Raw genomic sequence first — 26,534 nt, forward strand, 5'->3', positions numbered from 1 at the left:
GCTATAGATATGGAGAGAGAAAGCACATATTTAATACCCCTTTGTTCATTATAACCTCAATTTTTCGGGGCGAGTTGAACTATTTTCAGTTTCCCTCATATATTCTGTTATGCATTCATAGGCAACAGGAACCCGAACCCCCATCCATATTTGAATATCGAATATCAAACTTCACGTACGCGTACGCCGGTACTGACCGGTTAACCGAACCGAAACTTGGAGTTGAAAGAAGGAAGGAAGAAATGGCGACTGCAACTGGAAGTTCTGGCGCTGCTGCGGCCTCTGAAACACCATCTGCACAGCCATGGCCAAATATAAGGGAAGCCTATGAAATCAAAACGGTTTTAGGTAAGTGTCCATTACATTTTGTTGTTGAAATCAATTTTGAGGCAGGAAATGTAAAGTTGTTTGCCTGGATTTGATAAGAGATGGTGCTGAGCTAAGCTGTGTGCCCTGTGTGGGCTGTGCAGTGGCGGCTGTAGGCCTATCCTGTATTGCTGTAGGTCTACTCTTGATAGTCTTATCATGTGTGTTGACTCTGTTGCAGTTTCCAGGCTAGCCCGGTATGACAGGTCGCCTAGCTAAAGGGTAGCCCCGGGGGTAGCAGAGGTTTACTTTAAGCTTTAGGTCTAGCTCTGGTGACAATATGAAATATGATATTAATAAACCTAGCCTTAATTGTAAAGGAAACCTAAAAAGTATAATAAACAAGTTCGTAAACACCCCCCCCCCCTTTCTGCACCAGATGTTGTGAGATGAACCTTGCACCTGTGCACACTGGCTTTGGGTTGCGCTATAGAGACGGCCGGGAGTAGTGGACGTTGTCGTGACCTGGACTCTTCTTTCGGCGCTAGTTCAGATGCAGGCGCTAGCGTACTTTCGTATCCATTCTTGTCCCGTAAATCTTATTAAGTTGTTTTGTTTCTCACCTGTTTCTTGTCAATTTTCTTGTCTCTTTTGAAGTTTTTTTCTAAAATCAAAGACATTATATTTATCATGTACACTGTTTCACTGCAAACGTCTGCACGATGCACCGACGGTGGGGTGCGGGCGCGCACATGCACCCTGCTCGCGTGCATGAAGTTAGCGAGAGTAATCTCAGACCCTCATTAAATTCATGAACATGTAAAGTGATTTACATAATGACGATGATTGATCATCATTACGGTTATTATTTGAACAAAAAGTGAGTTCGTAAATAAATAGCTCTAGAACGCATGACCCCAAAATATCCACAGATCTTTTACACGATGGATACGTCCCACATGTGCATTTTAGAAAAATCACTGCCAAAGGGATGGAGGTGCTTCATGAAAACATTTTGTTTGCCTCTTGAGAAGAATATTTCCACCTGTGTATCAGATAAATGTACTGTTGGTGCATAAATGAATACTGATTACATAACTTTCATGAGCACGATCCGAGTATTCGTCTCAATGGTTTTACAATTTGGGTACGAATGACCTTTATCTGCCCATGCGCAGATCCTAATTACGAACTCGCTTATTGATAAAGATTTAGTTGATTTTTGGTATCTTTTAGCCGAAGATACGGGTCAAAGTCTGGATATGATTCTGAACTAGCGCCCTTCTTCCTTCTTAGTCATAGTCTTAGTACTGAGCACTTTAAAATCGGTTAAAAAAAAAAAAATTAAGGGAAATTTGTTACTGGAAGTCTGGAATGATGCGCTTTGCTTACCTTCCATGTATTCATGATAATAATGAACTAATAAAAGGTGATTTATTTTGAATTACAAAAATGCTGACCTCTGACGAGAGTTTGCAATGTTGTTTCTGCCTCAAACACAAATACATGTACATGCTGTTTATATGAAAATGCTGTTTTTCGCATTGCCAATTTGATGCTTACTGTATAGCGATTAATGTAGTGTACTGATGTGTACTCACAGAGTTCTCTGAATTTAGTGAACTCCCTGCATGTGCTTTTTTACTCTTATTGCTATTATTGTAAAATAAGTATCAAATTAGTAATGCAAAAACAGGCATTTTTACGTACACGGCATGTACATTGTAGTTGCCTTTGCACTCTCGCGATGGAGCTGGTGCATAGTGCATACTCTAAAACAGGACTTCTTAAAGTCCAAACCGCAGGGCATGCCGATTCGGACTGACTAGAACAGTGTCTCCAACTGCCTTACATGTATTTTTAAGTAAATAGAGAATTTTGAAAGGGTCAAGGAATTTTGAAGAAAAATTAAAACAAGCAAAAGGAATTTAAGAAATCTGGAAAAAAATCAAAAACTTCCTGGGGCTCCACTCCCATCAAAGGCTCTCCCCCTGCACCCCATCAGTAAAGATAAAGTGGTTCCGAAGGCAACTTTTTTGCATAAATTGTCCTTTAATAGGAGAGTGAGAGTTTTATGTACAGTAGTTTAAGCTTCTAACAAACACTCCTGTGGACTTTTTATTATTTACACAATTTCTTGCTGTCTGTTGGCTCGAGATCACTGGAGCGATGTTTATAATACATGTACATGCAGCAAGATTCCCTATTCAGTGCAGGGTTAATCCTTTCTGTCCCACTGAATATGTGTCTAGTATTAAAGCCCCACTGTCCTACTTGTAGCTACTTGCTCCCTCTATATATATAGAAAACTCCCCAAATCAGTGCCTGTTGGTCCCCCATGATCCTCTTTTTCTTATGTTAGTTGAGAGCTGAGTTAAGGAGATAGCCACCTGTCGGTGACCTCGCTGTTGGTCTAATCCCTTTTGGCCCATTAGTAATGACGGGCTTTAAAGGCAGTGTACCCCTTTTGCAGCCAACATCAAATTCTGTACAACTTTGCGACATTATGAATACCGTATGTCATTTATCTGTTAAATTTAAATGTTAGCAGTGTCCTAGTATTCAAATTATGCAAGGAAACCTGTTTACTTTGTACACTTCACTTTCAGATACTATTGACTGACTGACTGACTTTTTTTTTTCTTTGGTAAAATCATACATAAAATAGCTGTGAAGGGTATGAGCATTTGTCTACATCATTAACCTACTTCTTGTAATGGCCATAATTAAACTGATTGAATCTTTGCGCAGCACAAAGCGTACGGCCATTTGGTACAAGGGTCTGACAAATCAGATGACCGTCTTGAGCGATTGTAACTCACCCTCTCTCCCAAGGTCAATTTTATACAACAGCGGGAACCACTCCTCTCTTTACTAATGGGGTCCACGGGTCCCCCTTAGGGCCCCTGCATAGCCGTCGTGGGCGATCATAACTCTAATCCATCCCTTGAAATTAAATGGCACTGCCCCCATTATGTTCTCCTTTCAAAGACCACAGAAACCCCCTTAGATTGAACTTTCCATCTCTTTCAGAAAAATCAGAACACCCCCTTACAGGTACACTGTATGTCCCATTTGCAGGCAAAAAAAAAGAAAAAGTTAGATTCAAACAGTATTTGAAAGATAATACTGATTTAAAACTTCCCTCAAAAGGAAAGGGCTTGTAAAGGTTTTTTGTGGGAAAATAACGACCATCAGTCTGATTTTCAGACCCTTGTACCAAATAGTTGTACGCTTTGTGCTGCGCAAAGATTCAATCAGTTTAATTTTGGCCATTGCAAGAAGTGGGTTATTGATGTAGACAAATGCTCATATGTACCTTTACAGCTCATTTTATGTGTGTTTAAAGGTAGTTTGTTCCAAAGTTCAGCAGAAGTCTTGCAGAAAGAGCGATGACCATAGAAAGAGTTGACACCAAAGTAGACACAAGCTTTAATTGTGAAGATGACCGTAGATTGCGTGAGGGTTTTTCTTGTTTAATCTGTTATTCAGTTACTGTATCTATATCATCTGATTCTGTATGTGTTCAGGAGGCTACTAGACTATTTTGGAATGGCCTTCCTGAAGACATCAAAAAATGTTTATCCTCTGATTCTTTCAAAACTCATCTCAAAACATTTCTTTTCAAGTCTTGATCTTTTTTCCTGTTTACACGCGCCTTGAGCACTCCACAGAGTGGATTTGGCGCGATATAAGTTACATTATTATTATTATTATTATTCAAATCCTGTATGGAAAAAATCTAGTCGATCATCAATAACAAAGAAAATTGAAGTTTAAGATTTCTGTACAGAGCAAATTGGAGAGGAACTTGCAAGATTACCGGTACATTTACTGTTTGTGTACACTGCTGCCAATTTGTGTTTCACTGATGACAACTTAAAAAGTTCATAATTTTCTTATTTTTAATAGGATTTTGCTTGACTTTCACAGATCCTTTCATTTTGTGCTTCTATTAAGACCAACTTAAAGGTAAAGACCAGTTATGGTCATGCAATTGCATTGTGAAAGAAACGTTGTGGAATCGATCAGAAAAGGTTGATCATCTAGCATCTAGCATCTACAAGGTTCTGGAATCATCAAAATGATAAGAAATTTGGCCCATTCTTAGTAAAGTTACAAGCACTATACACAGAAAGATGTATATGGGACTACCCTATATCCCTCACAGACCATGAGAGAAACAAATTTACCAACATATATGAATTAGTAGACGGTTTCCCGGCAAATTTTTTATCATCATGTATTCGTCAAAGCATATTCTTTCACATGATTGGTAATGAGAGCTTCCATTTCATTTTTTGAAATTGGGGCATTTCCAATACTGGTCTTTACCTTTAATATCAGGGTGTACTTCCCCTTAAATGCACATTCCACAAGTAAAATATAAATATTCTAATTTAGTATGTCTAGGAGAACTTTGTTTTTTGTTTTTTCTTTTTCATGTTTGTTACATGTATTTTTCTTGAAGTGCCATGTACACAGAAAGGTAGACCTGTATGCTATACAAGTAGCTACTACTATTATTTATTATTATTATTAATATATAACTGAAACATTGAGTGATTTCACTGTGGGATACAAGCAATTGCAATTCAAAATTATCTCTCTTTTGAAAACCCTGAAATATTCAATTAATTTAAAAAAGAGGGTGTACATGACAGCTATCGTAGTCTTTCACACACAAATCCACTTCAGTTTGCACAGTCATCAGAAATTGTGAAAAACAAGAATTTTATTGTGTTTGACCCACATTATAGAAAAGATCAAATAGAATCAGATGTGAGGTGTTTATTCTTTCTTCTCTTCCCTTCTCTTTTGTTGTTGCTTTGGTTTGATCTCTGTCATAGAAACAAATTGCATAAAGCTTAAAATAGAGCAAGCTGTCGTTCAGTTTGACAAATTTTTGTCTCTCTTTGTATCCACTCACTCTATTATGCATTTTCAGTAGTGATTCTCTGTAATGTAAATAGAACCAGAAATTTTATGTGACAGTTTGACAGATTCTTTTCTCCAATCTTTTTCATCACGTCACATAACTTTACATGGTGACTTTTCAGTCAGGAAGCTACTCACAGAAAGCTTACAATAGAACTGGATGTACATGACATGTCACAATTAGAGAGATTTTTTTCCCGATTCTTTTTGTCCTGATTCTCTTTGTCCCATCAAATATTTCAGTCATGAAGAATACCTCCCAAAACCTTAGAATACAGGTAGGAGTCACTGTTTGGCAGATATTTGTCCTTTTGGGGGGTCATGATTCAGATTGTTCCATTTTGCTTTCATTTATCAATCTGGTATTTGTATTTAGAAATAAATAATGAATTAAATATGTTAAGTTGGCATTTCATAGCATTTTAAAAATAAGTTTGAAATTCAGGGTCTAAAATAGGTGAACATCAGACTAACATGGTTGTTGACTATGTACATTTACTTTTCATTCTAGTCTTTGAAAAAAGTGCAGACCTTACATGTACATGTATGTACACCTGTAGGTAAACCCAGCGTTCATGTACATGTACATGTCAAAATTTATTAAGATACGTGTATTCCATAAACATCATAATATTTCTGTCGGTGGGGCTTTAAATGGGGCTTCAAATTGATGCAAGGATTTTTTTGAATAAGCAATGCTTTTCACCAGAATCTTCTTTGTAAAAACGACTTTTACAAATCTCAGCCATGCAAATCTGCCTCTGTGTTGTAAGATCACTTTCAGATTAGGAGAAGTGTATTCTTTAATGAGTATTTTACATTGAATGGAACGTCTCAACTCAGTAAGCATGGCTGAGATTTGTAAAAGTTGTTTTTACAAAGAAGATTCGGGTGAAAAGCATTGCTTATTAAAAAAAATCCTTGCATCAATTTGAATCACAATGATTATTTGTCGCATGATTCTTTTATTAAATAACCTTGTTTTCTTTTTTGTTTATTCAAACAAATATTCGCATCAATTTGAATCACAATCATTATTTGTCGCTTAATCCCTTTTAATGACCTTGTTTTCTTTCTCGTTTGCAAGGAGAGAAGAAGATATGTCACGTTAAAGACATCATAAAGATCAGTGTTGTATGCGTATATATTGTATACACAGGCCAGTAACAGCTATGTAGCTTGTAAATTTGTAAGAGGGAAAATGCTGATTGAAATGATAATGATGAAATAGCAAATAATTGAGGAGTATCATAGGTACCGATTCAATGGATATTTGTATAAAAAAGAGCCCCAGTCAGTACTAAAAGAGCCCCCGTGAGAAGGCTCACGGGGGGGGGGGGCTCTTTTTGGGGGGGAAGAGCCCCCGTGGACAAAAAATTAATTTGAGCCCTGACCTGTACTATTGGAAAATAATTACAAGAGGATAATTATGTGTATTTTAAGCAAGATCATACAAAACATATGTACATGTATACTAGAACTTGTTTAGGTAGACACAATAGGTATAACCTTTCTGTAATCAAATTACTGTGTGTCATTCTTATTGACTATAAACATTTTTTGTCTCTTTCACTTTCTATTAAATGCTTACCTATATTTCCTTTTTCTGTAAATTTTCATGGATATTTCCTCACTTTATAAAAGAAATTGATCAACAATTTTATCTATTTTCGTGACTTGTTATAGTATAGTATGAATCTTCATGAATTTATTGGGAGTCAGCAGGCTTCCAATAAATGTTTACTTTAACCTGCATGTACAATATGCAAGTTTAAAGATGATGAAGCGGATCATAATCAAATGATTGGTTGAGAGCATACACATGACCAGGCATTTATTTTGCCTAACACGTATTAGTTTTACTAATGACCGGTCATTGGTGTAAATACTTATGACCGGTCATTAGTAAAATCATGTTATAAAACGTCATTTTATATAACAAATAAAACATCATCATATAAAACAAATAATACACATCATTTAGTTCGGGCATTAGTTAAATTACCCACACTTGGTACAGTTGTACCTTCAAAACAGTCCAAACACCCTCGGCTATTGCATCGGGAGTGTTTGACTGTTCTAAAGGTACCTTGTGTGGGTAATTTTTACTAATGCCCTCACTCGTAACATATACATATTAAAAGGCAAAGCAGTTTTAATAAGCTTGATCTATTTATTATTGATATTATTTCGGCAATTTCACGTGTCACCAACAGGTCATGGAGCTACCGCGACCGTCCACAAAGCAGTCTGCATTCCTCGTGATGAGGAGTGCGCCATCAAGAGGATCAATCTGGAGAAGTGCAACACCACCATGGAAGAACTAGCGGTAAGAGAGATTAAAAGAGAAGGTTGAGTTCTGGGAAGAGGTGACAAATAATTTGTGAGCTTTATATCATTGTTATTATGCAAGGGTGGAAGAACATCAGATAAAACATGTTCCCTGAAAAGCATGGCTCTTCAAATGCCTTCATATTCTAAATATGGCATGTAACATCGTAAAAATCGGGACAGATTTTGACGTCACTTGTTCGTGTAGTCCCATATACATCCTTCTGTGTACAGTGCTTATAACTTTACCAAGACTTGGCCAAATTTATTATCATTTTGATGATTCCAGAACCTTGCAATACACACCAATACTTACATGCTAAATGATCAACTCTTTGTGATCGATTCCACACCGTTTCTTTCACAATGCAATCGCATGACCAGAACTCAACTTTATCTTTTAAAAAACCCTCTCAAGACAAACATTCCACATGTTTTGGTTTGGCTCAATAACTTTTGAGTCAGAGTCCTAAACATACCAGAGGCACGAGTAGAAAGGGCAAACATTTCTGCATTCATTTCCATTCATTTATGTTGTGTGGCCATATTGTGTTTGATTACAGGAATTAAAAAAAAAAAAAAATCAGCTTTTAAAATACTCAAATTGGCAACACGTTGAGAGGCTTGGAAATCACTGTTTTCAAACAAAATTGTCAATTTCTTAACTTTTAAACATAGCTATTAAGAAATTCTTTTTGCCTAATTGATCATGAGCCCGCAGCCACTGAGCAGCGCCTTTGCTCTATCCCTTTATATTGTTGAACGCCAAACAAGGTAGCAGCAACTCCCGTCTGTTAACGTCTTTTGGTATGAGGCGGCCGGGGTTTGAACCCACGACCTCTCGGTTGTGAGACGGACGCTCTTCTGACTGAGCCAACACACCGATTTTTAATTTTATTGGAATAATATAGCAATTAAAGAAAAATTAAAGAAAAATTAAAGAAAAATATACATTTAACAACTAAATTATTCATACCCCTTGTGAATATGATATGTTTGTGTTCTTTGTACAGTACATGTACATGTAACTCCAGAATGAAAGGTGGACTGGTCGAATAAGGGTTTTTGTTGAATACTTGTAGATGTAAGGTTTAATATGTTACGTTCTCAAGAAACATAAATCGGGACAAATCAGTTATTGATTGTTGTTGTTGTTGTTTGTTTCTTTTGTTCGTTTAGAAAGAGATCCAGGCCATGTGTTTGTGTAAACACGTCAACGTGGTACAGTACTTCACCTCCTTTGTGGTGAAAGATGAGATCTGGCTAGTTATGAGGCTGTTGGAAGCTGGTAAGTTCTTACAAGATACAAGATACAAGATATTTTATTTGGTTTTTGCAAACAAGTTACATAGAAATTTGATTTCCACTGGCATCATGGCTCAGTGGTAGAGCAGTGGTTTCCTAACTGAAAGGTACCTGGTTCAAAACCAAGTTGATGCACTAGTGCCCTTTAGAAAGGCACTATATTAAAGATCAGTGGTTTCCTAACTGAGAGGTGCCAGGTTCAAAACCAAGTTGATGCACTAGTGCCCTTTGGAAAGGCACTATATTAAAGATCAGTGGTTTCCTAACTGAGAGGTGCCAGGTTCAAAACCAAGTTGATGCACTAGTGCCCTTTGGAAAGGCACTGTAAGAGCAGTGGTATCCTAACTGAAAGGTATCTGGTTCAAAACCAAGTTGATGCACTAGTGACCTTTGGAAAGGCATCAATCCCCATTGCCAAGTCCCCTGGAGAGGACTTAAAGCCATTGACTCCCTGGTTGCTTTCCTGATTCAACAGGCAAACGCTGGACCAACTGGGCCTACTCATCTCCTCTATTTAATGCACTACTCTGCTCAGAACCCTATAACAAAAATTGATTTACAGTCAATCATAAAAATCTATTGTACATGTATCCCAATCTTGCAGCAATTAATCATATCTTATCATGCATCGTATCTGCAGGTATCTTTAAGTCACTAGTTGCAATTAATTCAAGGAGGTACAATTAATTTTGGGGCTCAAATTAGCCTACATGTATACATTGAAATCTGTTCATAAAGACCGCTCAAGGGTCACATAAAAAGTAGTCTTTATAAGCAGTTGGTCTTTATGTACAGGTTAGTACAGGTTTCACTGAGTAACCTTATTCAAGGGAAACAAAAGATGTGGTCCTTATAGACAGATGGTCGCTGAATTTAGCAGGTTTGACTGTATCATGGTCATATTCTCTTTTTTTTTTAAAGTTCTGGTTTATACATTGTTTAGGATTATTTATTCAGTTTGATTTAAAAACAGGGTAGTCTTTTCAGTGCCAAAGGCCTTCTTAACAAAAGAGCCCTGTACATACAAACATTTACAAACAAATAGAATACATTGAAGAAAACAAAGACATTATATAAATAACATACCATAAGAGATTGAGGAAAAAAATAAAATTAAAACTAGATCAAAATGAACATAAGGCCTGAAATATTAAACATTTAGGATATTATTGATACAATACAAAATACCAATACAAATTCATCTCATGCAATTGCTGTAAAATTTAACAAAATTCCCTCTAGTATCAGAATAAGTAAAATAAGGGCACTAATATCATCTAAAATCATGAAAGTTGTTTGGTACAGTGTTTACATCTTTGCCTTTTTTGTCAGGTTCGTGCCTCGATCTTATCAAGTACATGATGAAGAAAGGGAAAGGAAAGGGTGGTCTCTTTGAGGAGGCTGTCATTGCTACCATCCTGAGGGAAACGTTACAAGGTCTAGACTACCTCCATGAAAATGGTCAACTCCATAGGTAAGATTATAAGAAATTCCATCGACATTTCATTGATCAACTTAAAGCCCCACTGTACTACTTGTAGCTACTTGCTCCCTCTATATAGAAAACAATGCCTAAGCAGTGCCCGTTGGTCCCCCATGATCCTCTTTTTCTTATGTTAATTGAGAGCCGAGTTGATGAGATAGCCACCTGTCAGTGACCATGCTGGTTGGTCTAATCCCTCCTGGCCAAACTAGTACAGACAGGCTTTAAAGGAAAATCCAACCGTTGTAGTAAGTTCATTTGTATGAAAGCAGAAAAATGAGATGAACAGAATGGTGAAAGTTTGAAATAAATCGGACTAATTATGAGAAAGTTATGAATGTTTGAAATATGAGACTACTAAGTCTATGCAAATCTCAAATCGGCAGTTTTGTTAAAGTGGATTGTGATGTAGTAGCAGATAACTCTCTTATTTGCTGTGAGAGAAAAAATCTTTAATTTCTGTTTTTCTCCCTAGTGTCTTCTCTCTTGGGGCACTAAAAATTTATTATGGATAAGCAAATGTTATCATAAGTCCCCTGAAGATAAAAGACCCTGAATCAAACATTTCTGAAAAATTACAATTTTTGAGAATTTGTTTTTTGGAACAGATGGGAAAGTTGTCCGCACTACATCACAGAGACATTAAAGATTCAGCCAATTTGAAGAGCCCATACCTTAAGTAATGAAAACTTAAAAACAAATCATAACTTTCTAACTTTTTTTTACTGATGTCATTCAATCTTTCACCAGTCTACTTCTCTGATTTTTCTGCTTTCCTCTAGAAAGTTTACTATCAAGGTTTCATTTCCCTTTAACAATTTACTTGTCAATTGACCCATTTTCATGGGCTGAATTGATCAATGTTGTGTTTTCACCTTGGCATCCATAGCCATTGATTGTTCCTGTTAAAATTGAAAAAAAATCCACTTCCTCCTGTAGGGATATAAAATCGGGGAATATATGCTTCAGTTCCATATTAGAGAATTGCAGCTTAATTTAAACCCTCATTTTCTTTTGCTTAGTCAAACAGAAGTAGTAACCTCATTCAAAATAGAATATACCATTATGACTTCTATACTTGTTCATACTGTCAGATTTGGACCAATCCATTCTCTTCTACAGGTAGAAAATCATCCAATTTGTTCCCCCAAAAGGGCATTGAAGCAAAATTTAAACACTTGTATTTTCCTGCTGTGATGCACAAAAATTCACCCTTTTCATAATGGAGTATTCCATCCCTTCTTATTGATCCTGTTTAACTTGGACCAATCCATTATATCTGATAGGGATATTAAAGCAGGAAACATCCTCTTGGGCTCAGATGGTACAGTCCAGCTCGCTGACTTCGGTGTAAGCTCGTGGATCGCGACCGGTGGTGACCTCTCCCGTGACAAAGTTCGCACGACCTTCGTGGGTACACCTTGCTGGATGGCCCCAGAGGTCATGGAGCAGGTGAGAGTTCAAAGGTCAAATTCTTATCACTAGAAGGGGCAAAATGAAATGATTTTTGTTTCGAATGTCTACAATCTTCAAAACATTATAGTGTGCATAATATGTGACTTTCATCTTTATACTTATTATTGATGTTGCATTTAAATCAATAGTATTAAAAACAAATTAAAAACTGAAGATATCTAATGGTGTTTTCCTTACAATGAATACAAAAGTATTCGATCAACAGGAAACTGCTTTTAAAATTTAAAAAAATTATGAATCGTGTTGCTGGATAGTAATCAATTTTAGATGAGCATCGATTTCATATACAGGTATTCAATTCTGAAAACACTTCTTATTATTTATCATTATATAGTCCACACTTTGATCGGTGTACAATATAATGAAAGTGTTATATTTTTACCCAATAACCACAAGTATATGAATACAGTATGTACATTTTGTTTGTACTTTATGTACAATGTAGCATAGAACTTATAGTTATATATTATTTTAGATCCGTGCTTAATCATTGAACAGAAAGCTTTTCAAATGATTTGTTTAATTTGCCTGTTATTTTTTTCTTCATAAACATAGGCTCTAACAGTATAATTTCATTGAAGAAAATCAGTGATAGTAATGAATTTTACACCTTAAACAATTCCATTCCATCTTTTAGATATTTTTAATCATGTACATAAATTATGTACAACCATGTACAATGATTTTTTAAATTTTCTCAAGCTATGTATTCTTGAGTAAATGTAATTTGTCATATGATTTTGAATGCAATCGATAATGTTACAAAGTATTTATACGAAATATTATTCTGAAATTCATGAATAATGCAAAATTCATCCTTTTGGGTCCAAAGCATTGTCAAAATAAAGCCATTATTGAATCAAATCATTTTTAAAATCTTTTTTGTTATTTATTTTTTATTTAAAGGTGACTGGATATAACTTCAAGGCAGACATCTGGAGTTTTGGCATACTTGCCATTGAGTTGGCTACAGGGGCAGCACCCTATGCCAAGTTTCCTGCTATGAAGGTATTGTTATCTAAGATCTAAAACATTAGAAACGATTATATCAGAGAAGCCAACCGTTACGGTTTCGCCATATTTTTTACGGTTTTAATGCTCTTGTTATGGCGTTACGGTAAACAAGCAAAAGGTTATGGGAAACGATAAATAAAAGCACATTGTAGCGAATGCCGCCTATCTACACATAGCCTCCGTACACAGCAAGGCTGGACCCAAGTCACTTCTTCACCTTATCACTCAATACTTGAACCCGAGGACACTCTCTAAAGATTTTCAAGGAAAGGTCTCGTCTAAACCTAAGGAAATGCTTTTTCAGCAACAGAGTGGTGTCCGACTGGAATAGTCTCCCTCAACCTTTTTCTTATTTTTCTGCTTCCATACCAATGAAGTAACTACAAGCGTTTGATTGCCCTTTAAAGTTTATCAATTGGATTAGTGCAGTATGAAATTTTTATTACCCCATGCTATGATGCACTCTTTATACACATGCAGAGTTGCTAGTGTTTGTACTATACACGATACAGTCAATTTTTTCTTCTCAGGGAAGCTCTATTTTTTTCCAGGTACATTTTTTTAACGATTGTAAACATTGTAAATGGTAATGAAGCGCATTGTGAGGAACTGCAGTCCTTGAATGCAGTATAAAAGAAAAATGTCTTCTTCTCCTCCTCCTCCTCCTCCTCCTCCTCCTTTTGGTTCTTCTGATTGTAGGGTAAGGGAGCCATGATTTGTACCCAAAAATATTTTGGAGCTCTATTTTATAAATCAACATTGATTTTTCTCAATGTTGTAATACTGTATCGTAATTAAAATTTAAATTAAAATATTGTACATTATAACTGAAATATATCCATATTTTTAAAAAAATTTTTTTTTTTTTTTTGGGGGGGGGGGGGGGGGGGGGGGGGGGGGGGGGAGGGGGAGAGAAATTGCATTTTCGCGACACCTAACCTAAGCGCCAGGATTGGTGCATCGGGACCATGATTCGTAGAGCGTGCAAGCCCAAGAAAAATAAACGAGCAACTGTACGGGCATACCATGAAAAAAGGAAATAAAGTGGGAGGTCACCTGACATGTCATGTGATTTATGTAAACACATTTTTCAGTGCCCGCATCGCGGTATCATGGCTTGTGATAAACAAAACCTCCAGGTTAAACCTGATATTTTTGGATTTTCCACTCATTTAAGTTAACACCGTTTCTTTTCACCAGGCCAAGTGTACCTTCATGTATATTTCATTTTTTTGTGGCAGAATTAAGGTTTTTAGGAAGATTTTGGGATGAATTTCCGTAAGTTACTGTGTCTGTGTGTGTTTAATAGATATCTCGGCGGTGTAATTTTGAATATATTGATTTGTGTAATGAATCACTTTGGTGTACAATCTAGGTTACTCTACCCTGTCTTTTTCTTGTTTTCAGGTACTGATGTTAACTCTACAAAATGAGCCACCCAACCTGGACTCTTGCTCAGAAAACAAAGACGAGTACAAGAAATACAGCAAGGAATTCAGGAAGATGATCTCAAAATGCCTACAAAAGGATCCGACGAAGAGGTATAATAATAATGGCACTTGTTCAATGATGTCTTACAGATTTAATGTTCTTGGTCAGTTTGTCAAATTGAGATTTTTTTCCATACATTAAGTCTTTGTTAGCATTATCAGACCTACTGCTTCAGAAGTCGGTGCTTGGGAGTCAATTCTTTAAGAAACCAAGAAACAAGTGTTTTAATGACCTAACAAATGATGACTAACTCACAGAGGAACATGATAATTACACATATATCTCAAGAATAATTGTTCAAGGAATCTGTTCTCTTTCTTTTCAGACCTACTGCTTCCGAACTGCTCAAGAGTCAATTCTTCAAGAAACCAAGAAACAACTGTTTTTTTTTACCTAACAAATAATGACCAACTCACAGAGGAACATGATAATTACACATATATCTCAAGAATAATTGTTCAAGGAATCTGTTCTCTTTCTTTTCAGACCTACTGCTTCCAAGCTGCTCAAGAGTCAATTCTTCAAGAAACCAAGAAACAAGTGTTTTAATGACCTAACAAATGATGACTAACTCACAGAGGAACATGATAATTACACATATATCTCAAGAATAATTGTTCAAGGAATCTGTTCTCTTTCTTTTTCAGACCTACCGCTTCCAAACTTCTCAAGAGTCAATTCTTCAAGAAACCATGAAACAAGTTTTTTTATTAACCTAACAAATAATGACTAACTCACAGAGGAACATGATAATCACATATATATCTCGAGAGTCATTGTTCAAGGAATCTGTTCTCTTTCTTTTCAGACCTACTGCTTCTGAACTACTCAAGAGTCAGTTCTTCAAGAAAGTCAGGGACAAGAAGTACCTTATAACCAAATTTATATTACACAAAGTTAAGCAAATGGGTATGCTTTTCATTGCCACAGTCATTGCTCAAAGACTTGAATCTCTTTCTTTTTGGACCTACTGCTTCAGATGTGCAGTAGGAGTCGATTTTTTGAGAAACCAAGAAACAAGTTTTTTTATTGACCTAACAAATGATGACTAACTCACACATATATCTCAAGAATAATTGTTCAAGGAATCTGTTCTCTTTCTTTTCAGACCTACCGCTTCCAAACTTCTCAAGAGTCAATTCTTCAAGAAACCATGAAACAAGTTTTTTTATTGACCTAACAGATGGAGAATAACTCAAAGAGGAGCATGATAATCACATATATATCTCGAGAGTCATTGTTCAAGGAATCTGTTCTCTTTCTTTCCAGACCTACTGCTTCTGAACTACTCAAGAGTCAGTTCTTCAAGAAAGTCAGGGACAAGAAGTACCTTATAACCAAATTTATATTACACAAAGTTTAGCAAATGGGTATGCTTTTCATTGCCACAGTCATTGCTCAAAGACTTGAATCTCTTTCTTTTTGGACCTACTGCTTCAGATGTGCACTAGGAGTAGATTTTTTGAGAAACCAAGAAACAAGTTTTTTTATTGACCTAACAAATGATAATAATAATAATAATAATCCGGTTTTTATATAGCACTCAATACACCGATCCAACGATGTACCTAAGCGCTTTACAGATATATTATTACCTCGGTTATCGGATTCATGCTTACCCGCACACAATGTGTGCACATTTTCCACTCCCTGGGGAGCATTCCAGCCAGTCGCCATTTTACAGGCGCACACTTGCTCGTTCAACCACATGAACGTTCGCATCCTACCGGGTACCCATTTAACACCTGGGTGGAGAGTAGCAAGTGCAGGTAAATATCTTGCCAAAGGATATTAGTGCCGTGTCGGGATGATGAAATGATGACTAACTCACAGAGGAACATATATCTCAAGAATCATTGTTCAAGGAATCTGTTCTCTTTCTTTTCAGACCTACTGCTTCCGAAATGTTCAAGAGTCAATTCTTCATAAAACCAAGAAACAAATTTTTTATTGACCTAACAAATGATGACTAACTCACACATATATCTCAAGAGTCATTGCTCAAATACTTGAATCTCTTTCTTTTCAGACCTACTGCTTCCGAACTGCTCAAGAGTCAATTCTTCAAGAAAGCCAGGGACAAGAAGTACCTCATTGAGAGTCTCATTCAAGAAGGACTCAAAGTCAGACAAGCCCAGCAACAAAATGTAAGTCCCATGCCTCTCCTTCCTCTCCTTCCTCTCCTTCCTCTCCTTCTTCTCCTTCTCATCATCTTTCATTGGTTGTGGGGAGGGAGATGACTTCTGCAGCATACTCATCCACTATCGCTCTGGCTACTGTGTCCCATTTGCAGGCCAAAAAAAATGAAAAGGTTAAATTCCAACAGCATTTGAAAGATAACGACCAAATGGTCGTACGTTTTATGCTGCGCAAAGATTCAATCAGTTTAATTTTGGCCATTACAGGAAGTGGGTTATTGATGTAGACGAATGCTTATGTACCCTTCATAGCTCATTTTATGTATGTTATTACTAAAGATGAAAAAAAGACAGTCAGTCACTCAATAGTGTCTGACACTAGTGACAATGAAGTCTAGCAAGTAAACAGGTTTCCTTGCATAATTTGAATATAAGGACACTCCTAACGTTTAAATTTCACAGATAGGACATACATGACAGATTCATAATTCCTGCAAAGTACTACAGAATTTATTGTTGGCTGCAAAAGGATCATAGTATCTTTAAAGCCCGTCTGCACTACTTTGGCCAGGGGGGAGTAGACCTACCTGCAAGGTCACTGACAGGTGGTTATCTCATCAAATCAGCTCTCAATCAACATAAGAAAAAGAGGGGATCATGGGGGACCAACAGGCACCGATAAGGTATTGTTTGCTATATAGAGAGTGCAAGTAGCTATAAGTACCGTAATTAACGATGTATAAACCGCCCTCGTGTATTAAAGGTAAAGACCAGTATTGGAAACGCCCCAATTTCAAAAAATGAAATGGAAGCTCTTGTTACCAATCATGTGAGAGAATATGTTTTGACTAATACATGATGATAAAAATATAGTCCCATATACATCTTTCTGTGTACAGTGCTTGAAACTTTACGAAGACTGGGCCAAATTTCTTATCATTTTGATGATTCCAGATCTTGCAGTACACACCAATACTTATATGTTAGATGATCAACCTTTTCTGATCGATTCCACAATGTTTCTTTCACAATGCAATCACATGACCATAACTGGTCTTTTTTTTTTGTTTTTTTTTTGCCGACTCTGTCGGCAGCAAGCCAGGTCCATGTTAAAAAATAACACGCGGGAAGGCCTTTCATTTAACTGGGAGGTGCAGCTGAATGTGTAAGATCATTAATGTAAATTAAAAAACAGTAGAGGACCTAGGATAGAACCTTGTGGTATGCCGTGTAATAGAAGAAAAATTGGAGGAATTATTATTATAAACTACATATTGAGATCTATCAGAAAGATTACTTTCAAACCAAGATGACAGACAAATTTGAGTGTTGTTCTTGTTTCCGAGTGGTGAGTCAACACTCTGATTACTGAGCTGGGAGACATTGCCAGGCATAGCGCCAGGTGGAGGGGCATAAATCAAAACTTTAAAAAAAAAAAAAAAAAAAAAAAATTGTGTACCGTGTATAAGAAGTGCGGTTGATACAACGTTAATTATGGGAGTGCAGTGGGGTTTTAAAGGTAGTGTATCCTTTTGCAGCCAACATTGAATTCTGTAGTACATGTACTTTGCAGGAAATATGAATATGTCATGTACAGTATGTCCTATCTGAAATTTAAACATTAGCAGTGTCCTAGTATTCAACTTGTTGAAGTAAACCTGTTTACTATCTGGAAATCACTGTCAGACACTATTGAGTGACTGACTGACTTTTTTTTCTTTGGTAATAATATACATAAAATGAGATGTAAAGGATATGAGCTTTTGTAGCAATAAATGCTTCTTTTAATGGTCAGAATTAAGCTGACTGAAACTTTGCACACCACAAAACGTATAACCACATGATAGGCCTACAAGGGTCTGAAAATCAGACTATTTTCTATGCATAAGGAGAGTTCAGAGAGCTCTATTCGATAAAGAGAATTCAAAGATTCACCAAACCAATGGTCAACCTCAATCTGACAGGTCAAGCGAGTGCCGGGGTCAAGCGGCCGTCTGCACAGGACAGTCGACGGAGCCTGGGAATGGTCAGATGAGGAACTGGATGCGGAAAGCGAGGAGGGCAAGTCGGCAAGCATCGGACGATCGCCGAGGGTCCGTGCGCAGTACAAGGAGGATCTGGAGAATGAGATGGGCACCAAGACAGAAACCGAGGTAATATTGCTTCCGATTGAGAGGTTTACAAAATGTATCCAAGTTTCTGGACTTTTCATCCCAGAAACGGTGGTGAAAAACTATATGTGGTGTATTATAGTAACTGTATGAATGGAATCTTACAAACAATATATTTGCGGGGTCTGCTCGCTCTTTATAAGGACCGCTATTCATTTAGTCACGTGTTAAGGATAGCGGTCATTATGAATAGCAAGGAAAATTGTCTCAGGTTTGCTCGCTATTTATAAGGGCAGCTTTTCAAAAAGGATCGCCATTCATTTTGTCACGTGTTGTGGAAAGCGGTCCTTATGAACAATGGTCTTTCTGAATAGCGGCCCTTATGGATAGCGTGGTTGACCCATATTTGCTATCTTTTGGGCCAGTCATGCTGTTAAAGATCAGCTTACAAGTGACAAGATGATAAGAGGCCCCCTTGAATGCATGATAGTCTTCCGGGGTAAATTTGCCCTTTTCATCTATATAGATTTGGTAAAGTGGATGTACTTTATATTTTCGCAAGCCCCGTGGAAGATTCTAAGTATTAAAATCTTCTTGGACAGTGTGACTGGCTCTAAAGATAATAGATATACTGTTTTCTATAGCATTAAAGTTTGATTTATGAAGCCTATCAGGAGTCTGTTTCTGTCCATGTCACCATTGGGGACTGTGATTGACCCTTTAAACAAGCTTTAGGCAAGCTTTTAGGTTATGGAAAGAACTTCCCTTATAGCATGACACTTTTTTATGAATAGGCTGTTAGGACATTGATAAACTGGGCTCTTGTCGCACAATCCTGTAGTGAACACAGAATAGGAAGTAACAACTTGACTTGTGAAAAATTGTTTTACATGATTATTTTAAAGGGATTGGGTAACTTTGTCTCAGATTCTGATATAAAGTCCTTGATTTATCTCATGCTGCAATCATAATTGTAAACCTTTAGGTCAGTCAGGAATCCCATGACTTTTACAAGCCGATCGCTTGTCTGATTATCAAGATATTTATGATTGGATTTATAACACTACAGTCTTTCAGGGAAAATGAGTACCGGTAAGGTAAAACCGGTCACTCAAACATTTTTTCACTTTTTCTAGGCACTTCATGATCATTTTGAAGCGCAATTTTTTTAGGGCTTCAATATTACACCATAACACAGCCACTGATAACATGTAGAGCCATGTATCTTAGATTTAACATTGTTTTCACTTTTTCTAGGCACTTCATGATCATTTTGAAGCGCAATTTTTTTAGGGCTTCAATATTACACCATAACACATACACTGATAACATGTAGAGCCATGTATCTTAGATTTAACATTGTTAAACGATGCCTTTATTAAAACCAACCAAGTGGCACGAAGGTGACAAAGATTGTAAACCGAAACTTTCTTGTGATGTGACCATAGAGTATCAAGGACGAGGATGTCAAGACTGTGGATGCCCCTCGGAGCGGAGAGACGGAGCAGATCTCAGATGGAGGAGACCAAACCCCGCCCTTAAGCCTCATCCTCAGGCTCAGGTTAGTTCTTTATCTCCTCCAGTATCTGAGCGTTTCTTTTCTGATCAATGCTTGATTAACAAGCAGGCTTTTCCCATCATCATCATCGCCATTATCATCGCCATTATCATAGTCGTCACTTTTATCATCACCAGCACCGTCATCATCTGTACTATCATCTTCATCATTACCCGTCATCACCGTCACTGTAGTCATTATAACCATCCCCATCATCATCTTCATCAACATTACTAGTTTCTTTATCATTACAGTCATAAATTGTTATCATCGTTTATCATCATTATCCTGCCATCATCCTCATCACTGTAATAGTTACCAAGATCATAAAGCATGAATGCTTGAGTCGATAGCAGCCCGGGAAAGGGGGGGGGGGGGGGGTACATGGCGCTGTTATAGGAGTATGTAGGAGAATAAGAGTGTCATCATCATCATCATCGTCGCAACCACCACCACCATCTCCATCATCATCATATTCATCATCACAACCACCACCACCATCTGATCTGAATCATCATCATCATCATCATTACCACAACCACCACCATCATCTCCATCATCATCTCCATCATCATCATCATCATCATCATCATCATGATCATTGTTTTTGTCATATCATTGATAATGTTCTGATGTTGACTCTTGCATTTTTTTCCCACCCCCCAGGAATGCATCTAAGGAGTTGCATGACATCAGGTTTGAGTTTAAAGCGGGCCAAGACACACCCAATGGTCTCTCCCAGGAACTGGTCAAGGAAGGCCTGGTTGACGGCAGGGATGTCATCGTAGGTGAGTAGAATGATGATGTGTGAGGAGGAGGAGGAGGAGGAGAAGGAGGAAGAAAAAGAGGAAAGAGGAAAGGAGGAGAAGGAGAAGAAGGGGGAAGAGGAGGAGTGAGGAGTGAGGAGGAGGATGGAGGAGGAGGAAGAAGAAGGGGGAAGAGGAGGAGGAGTGAGGAGTGAGGAGGAGGAGAGGGGGGACAAAGTACAATGTGCATTTATTGAACCCTTGTAAACAAGCCATTTGGGTCTGACAAATACTGCATGTAGGGATAAGCATGCCTGAATGGGAAAAAAATATATGTGTAGCTTGGTTAATTTGAAGTTTGCCATCAACATTTTAATTCTTCCTGTACAGTTTTTAAACTTGATGAAGAAGGTGTGGTAGTCAAGAAAAGGTTGAAAGCACTGTAAATCTGCTTTTGGCCGGAAAGGATCTGACAGCATCTGTTGCAAAATCTCATTTTGTTTTGAATTTCTTCTTTTCTTTACAGTTGCAGCAAACCTAGAGAAGGTTGTTCAGAATCGTGAATGTAAATCCATGACGTTCAGACTGGTAAGTGCCCTGTTTTTGTTATTTACCCCACTTGATGCTAGTGTAATACTTAGTCAAGAATTGGTACCTTTTGAAATTGGGGCACAATTCTAAAGGCTCTTCAAAATCAGTGCTACTACTTATCTCAAGTTCTTAAATGGTTGAAATCATTGTAATAAAGCACTCTGTTTCAAGATATTCTAGGGTATTTCCATGTCAAATCACCCAATGGTTTTAATCAAACCATTTTTTATTTTGATGAAACTTAGTGTACTTGGTGAGTGTGATTTTACAGCACCAAATCTTATATTTTAGGTCAATCAGGTGAGGGGTTTAGGAGATACGGCCCACCAAATTATTAGATTTTCGGCAAAACTTTGAACCCTTACATCTCAGGAACTAATGAGTCAATCTTCAGAAAATTGGTTTTGTTGGAAAGGGAATTCCATTAGTGTTCCAGATCTATCATCTGCCATCATTTTGAAAATTGGTACATGTTGGGGTACTTTTGACCTAAGATTTGACCTTGAAATTGACCTTGTGGATCAGGTGACCTTGACAACAATTTTCATGAAATGTAATCTTGAAATCAACCTTGTCTTTCTGTTTTAAACTTCAACATTTTACCAATTAATCAATTTATCCCCCGATTTGTCTCTGTTTTATTTAGAACTCTGGATGTGAGGTGAATGAAGTGCCAGATGATAAGGCTCTTATAGGTTTTGCTCAGCTCACTGTCAGTTAGTCTTGCTTTCCAAACCCTAAAGAATAACTTAAAGGGCGGAAACTACACAGGATTAAAAAAAATATGTGATGTATAGAGAATTTATAAGAGTTAGAGCTTCTTAAAGAAGAATGGTATTGAATCACGCATTGCTAATTGTCATGAACCCACTAAAAATAGGTGTGTATGATAACAATAATGATAATAGTCACAATTGTATAGCGTTGAATACTACGTTTCTAAGCGCTTTACATTGTAATTATGTGTCTGTATAACCCTAGCCCGTTTCAGACATGGTGCTGTAAACTCTCTCAAAGAGACGTGCCTCTGTCAAAGCTCGTGTGTAAATGAATGTCCAAAAGCAATGTTTTAGGATGTAAACAAAAATTAAAGCTTACCTCCAGAATGGCCCCTGCATGGTTTCTATACTAAGAGATACAGACATGTAAAATGTGATTTGCATATCTCATTTATTTTATATTTATAGGGTTTGAAACCAAGTCAGTCACTTAGGTAGCTTGGGGGAAAATGTAGCGCCACAAAAAACGCATCTGGAGCATAATAGTACATGACATCTGTGGAAGAAAAGTTGTAATTCAACTTGCCTCGATGACAGTTTTTGGTAAAATTCAATCAAGGTAGTTGATGGAATTACTAGCTTTGTGTCCTAATTATATGGTTCTACATGAACAGAATAAGATTTTTTTTCAACAACTGTGCAATTTGCATTCCAGACGCTTCTTTCGTGCCACTTCATTTCGCGAAGCTACCTTAATATGTATACGTGCATATATTATCAGTGAATGATATTCCTGGATCGAGCTTTAAGCTGTAGATCCTCAAACTGTTTATCTATAACTGGGGATTAGTGATGCAAAGCTAACACTGGGGTGTTCGGAAATTAACACTGAGGGGTCAACAAGAATGTGACTACAAGACTAAAATAATATAAGGCTATCTCCTAATTATTAGAAAACCAACACAGGTATTGAATAGACTAATTAGAGAAGTTGTAAAGTGGAAACTAAGGTTATAATGCAAGCATTGTAAAGTTATATGCTATCTATTCAGTGTTTTCTATCTTCATCTTTATACTGACCGACAAGCTGCCATTCAGGTCATGTTAAACTGAAACTGGTTTTAAAACACTAGATTGTGGTGGTGTAAAATTATTGCAAAGGTGTTTTTATATCTTCAACCTTATACTGAATGTCAAGCTACAGGTGTTGTCATGTGTTAAATTCAGGTGTCAAAGAGCTGTCAATGCTAGGTGTTTTATTCCTACTTGTGGGTGTTTTATAACCAAATGACCACTGAGGGGATGCGAGGTGTAAGTTAGCACTACAGTGTTTAAAATTACTACTCCTGAGGTGTTGCAGCACTTTTACTGATGTGTTCTAAAGCGGTCACTGAAGTGTTGAAATGCTATCACAGAGGTGTTGAAATGCGATCACAAAGGTGTTGAAATGCGATCACAGAGGTGTTGAAATGCTATCACTGAGGTGTTGAAATGCTATCACAGAGGTGTTGAAACACTATCACAGAGGTGTTGAAATGCTATCACTGAAGTGTTGAAATGCTATCACAGAGGTGTTGAAATGCGATCACAGAGGTGTTGAAATGCGATCACAGAGGTGTTGAAATGCTATCACTGAGGTGTTGAAATGCTATCACTGAGGTGTTGAAACACTATCACAGAGGTGTTGAAATGCTATTACTGAACTGTTTAAATGTTATCACTGAAGTGTTGAAATGCTATCACTGAAGTGTTGAAATGCTATCACTGAAGTGTTGAAATGCTATCACTGAAGTGTTTAAATGCTATCACTGAGGTGTTGAAATGCTATCACTGAGGTGTTGAAATGCTATCACTGAGGTGTTGAAATGCTGTCAATGCTGTGTTGAAATTCCATCATTTAATTGTTGTAAAGCTGTATTGGCCTACAATGCATTAATGTGACTGAGCTATGAAGTTAGCCCCTAAATCTTCGAAATTATCTCATATTTCTTGTCATCGTGATCATTTCTTCGGACAAAACTGGTTATTCAATGACATTTTCAGCTTTATAAATAAAGGATATAAATCAAATATACCATGCACTGTTTTTTAGGCACTGGTTAAATTATGTATTCACTTCGGGGACAAGCATAGTAACTATTTTCTTTGGGGTTAAGCCCCTCAGAAAATGTTGATATACCAGTCACTTAGCAGTCATATACCAGTTTATAATTTTTACTGGAGCGTCTCGGTGCATGGTAGGATTTGAGTGATATGTACATATGTGTACTATATTACTCTAATTTTTTTTGGCTGTGCAGGGTTTTCATTCATAGTGGATAAAGAGTAAAGAAGCACTGTCATTTTTCTTTTGGCTTATGGCGGCAAGTATTTTTTAGTCAAAAGAAAGAAAAATTACCTTGAACTATGCATAACTAACCTTAATTTTTGTTGAAGGATAGTCCTTTGGAGGTGTTTGTAAGCCACGGGAAGTTGGTAAACTCTAAAATCACATTGCCAGCACTTTCATTTGTGCATATTGAGCATTTGAAAGCACACATGACTCCAAGTCCAAAGTAGTCTTGTGGGAAGGCAAAACTTGGTGCTTTACATGTAGTTTCAGGTACTTGAAGTGTTTCTAAACATTGCTTGACATTAAAATAAGGGCTATGTACATGTAAGTGGTAGTCAGGGCAAAGTCAGAGTTTGGGGATTGTGTGATCACCAACTTACCCAGTATGACGTCACATGTGGGTACTCTTTTCTTGAGGAAAAATCCCATTATGTTTTATGGAACCTGAAAGAAAATTCCACTCAATCTTTAATCTTCATTTTGCGGGATATGAAATTAATTAAGGTGAGGTGTAGTTTTATAACGAATTCAATCTGCATTATTGGATCAGTAATAGCAATTGGCATGTTATACCCTATGGAATGATTTCATAGCTGTTTGAGCTCATGATATGTTTGTTTTGTTTATTTTTTTTTTACTTAAAGTCTTTCATATAGAAATAAGCACTTATAATCAGCTGTGAAGCTTCAGCTATATAATAAGGTTAATTCTTGTACAGTTTACCTAGAACTTTTCTTTTCTGTTGCTATGTAAAACTTTATTTGCTAGCATTGATTTATTTGTGTGTCTTCCCTTTTATGTTTCAATATGATTGAGATGTGTCCTTTAAGAGTCTGATTCTGCATGTGTATTCTGAGTATAATTGATAAGTAGGAAGCGTTTCTTTTCTGGAACCTGAACTTTAAGTGAGGTTACATTGATATCATATACATATCATAATCAATTTTGTTTCATGTAGATGTAGTAAAAAGAAAGAAAAACAACTTCAAAGGTGTACAAATCACTAAAACTATACAATATCTTCCATTCGTGAATAGAATCACATTAATTTTACTATTTTATTTTCATGATGAAATGCATTAGTAGTTAACTCTTTGATTTCTATATTTACACCATAGCTTTCAAGTAATTGAATAGGACTTTCACCTGGAATTAAAATACATTCTGAAAGTAATTAATTTCGGGTTAGGAATCTTTAAGATCCTGGTAAAACTTTCCCTTCCTTTGTTATACACACGCAAAGCCATATACAAATCAGATTTATTTTAGAATCGCATATACATTTAGTTCAGCAATGTGCCACAACATTAGTGTAGATTATAATTATTTTGATTATTACATTTGCATGATAGCTCTTTATCTAATTATTTTTTTCAATGTAATCCACGTGTGCCAATATTGCAAATAAATTTGACAGTCGGCATGAATCAAGATGATATTTTTCTTTGCTCTTATTTGCTCACTTGTGCGAAGAAGTACTGCTCTATTGTGATTGCTAGTGGTGGATTTCAAACCATGGACCTATTACGGATGGACATTCGACGTGATTTTTTCTTTGCATGACCCAACGAGACCCACCGCCTTCTCATTATGTGCATCTTATACCCCCTTCACGGATACAGTGTAAATGGAAATATTGTATAACCATCAAAGTTTTGGTTTGTAATCCTTTCCACTGAATCCACTATCATTTCCAAATAATATGATTCATTTCATTTGTTATACTTAAAGCTACCCCCCCCCCCGAAAGAATAAAAAATAAAATACCTCTAAAAAGGAATTTTCACTGAACTGCAGACCTGCCAAAATGAAATCATTTTTTCTCAGCATTGGTAACAAATAGAGAAGAGAAAGAATGAACGCCATGGCGACCAGAAGTGTACATATCATCACTATCCATTCATCGAGCCAAGGCATGGACACTGCTTTTAGGTTAATTGATGGAAACCGAATTAATTTTTTTACTATGATTAGGATAAGTAGTTGATCATAAAG

The 26,534-nt window shown here is 36.8% G+C and overlaps 1 protein-coding gene across 2 annotated transcripts; it reads left to right on the top strand.

Moving 5' to 3' along the window:
• The first annotated feature begins 203 nt into the window (after nt 1–203).
• LOC586192 (Ste20-like protein kinase) lies at nt 204–25,970 on the top strand. Of its 2 annotated transcripts, XR_971422.2 has the most exons (14): nt 204–348; nt 7,461–7,573; nt 8,755–8,863; nt 10,213–10,354; nt 11,650–11,815; nt 12,746–12,847; nt 14,261–14,394; nt 16,374–16,491; nt 18,447–18,635; nt 20,042–20,154; nt 20,818–20,939; nt 21,424–21,485; nt 22,135–23,866; nt 24,065–25,970. XR_971422.2 is itself a non-coding variant. In NM_001170816.1 (13 exon segments), coding segments are annotated over 13 exon segments (1,551 nt in total).
• The last annotated feature ends 564 nt before the right edge of the window (nt 25,971–26,534 follow it).

The sequence above is a fragment of the Strongylocentrotus purpuratus genome, unplaced genomic scaffold, assembly GCF_000002235.5.
Source record: "Strongylocentrotus purpuratus isolate Spur 01 unplaced genomic scaffold, Spur_5.0 spur5_scaffold_19, whole genome shotgun sequence".
Taxonomy (NCBI): domain Eukaryota; kingdom Metazoa; phylum Echinodermata; class Echinoidea; order Camarodonta; family Strongylocentrotidae; genus Strongylocentrotus; species Strongylocentrotus purpuratus.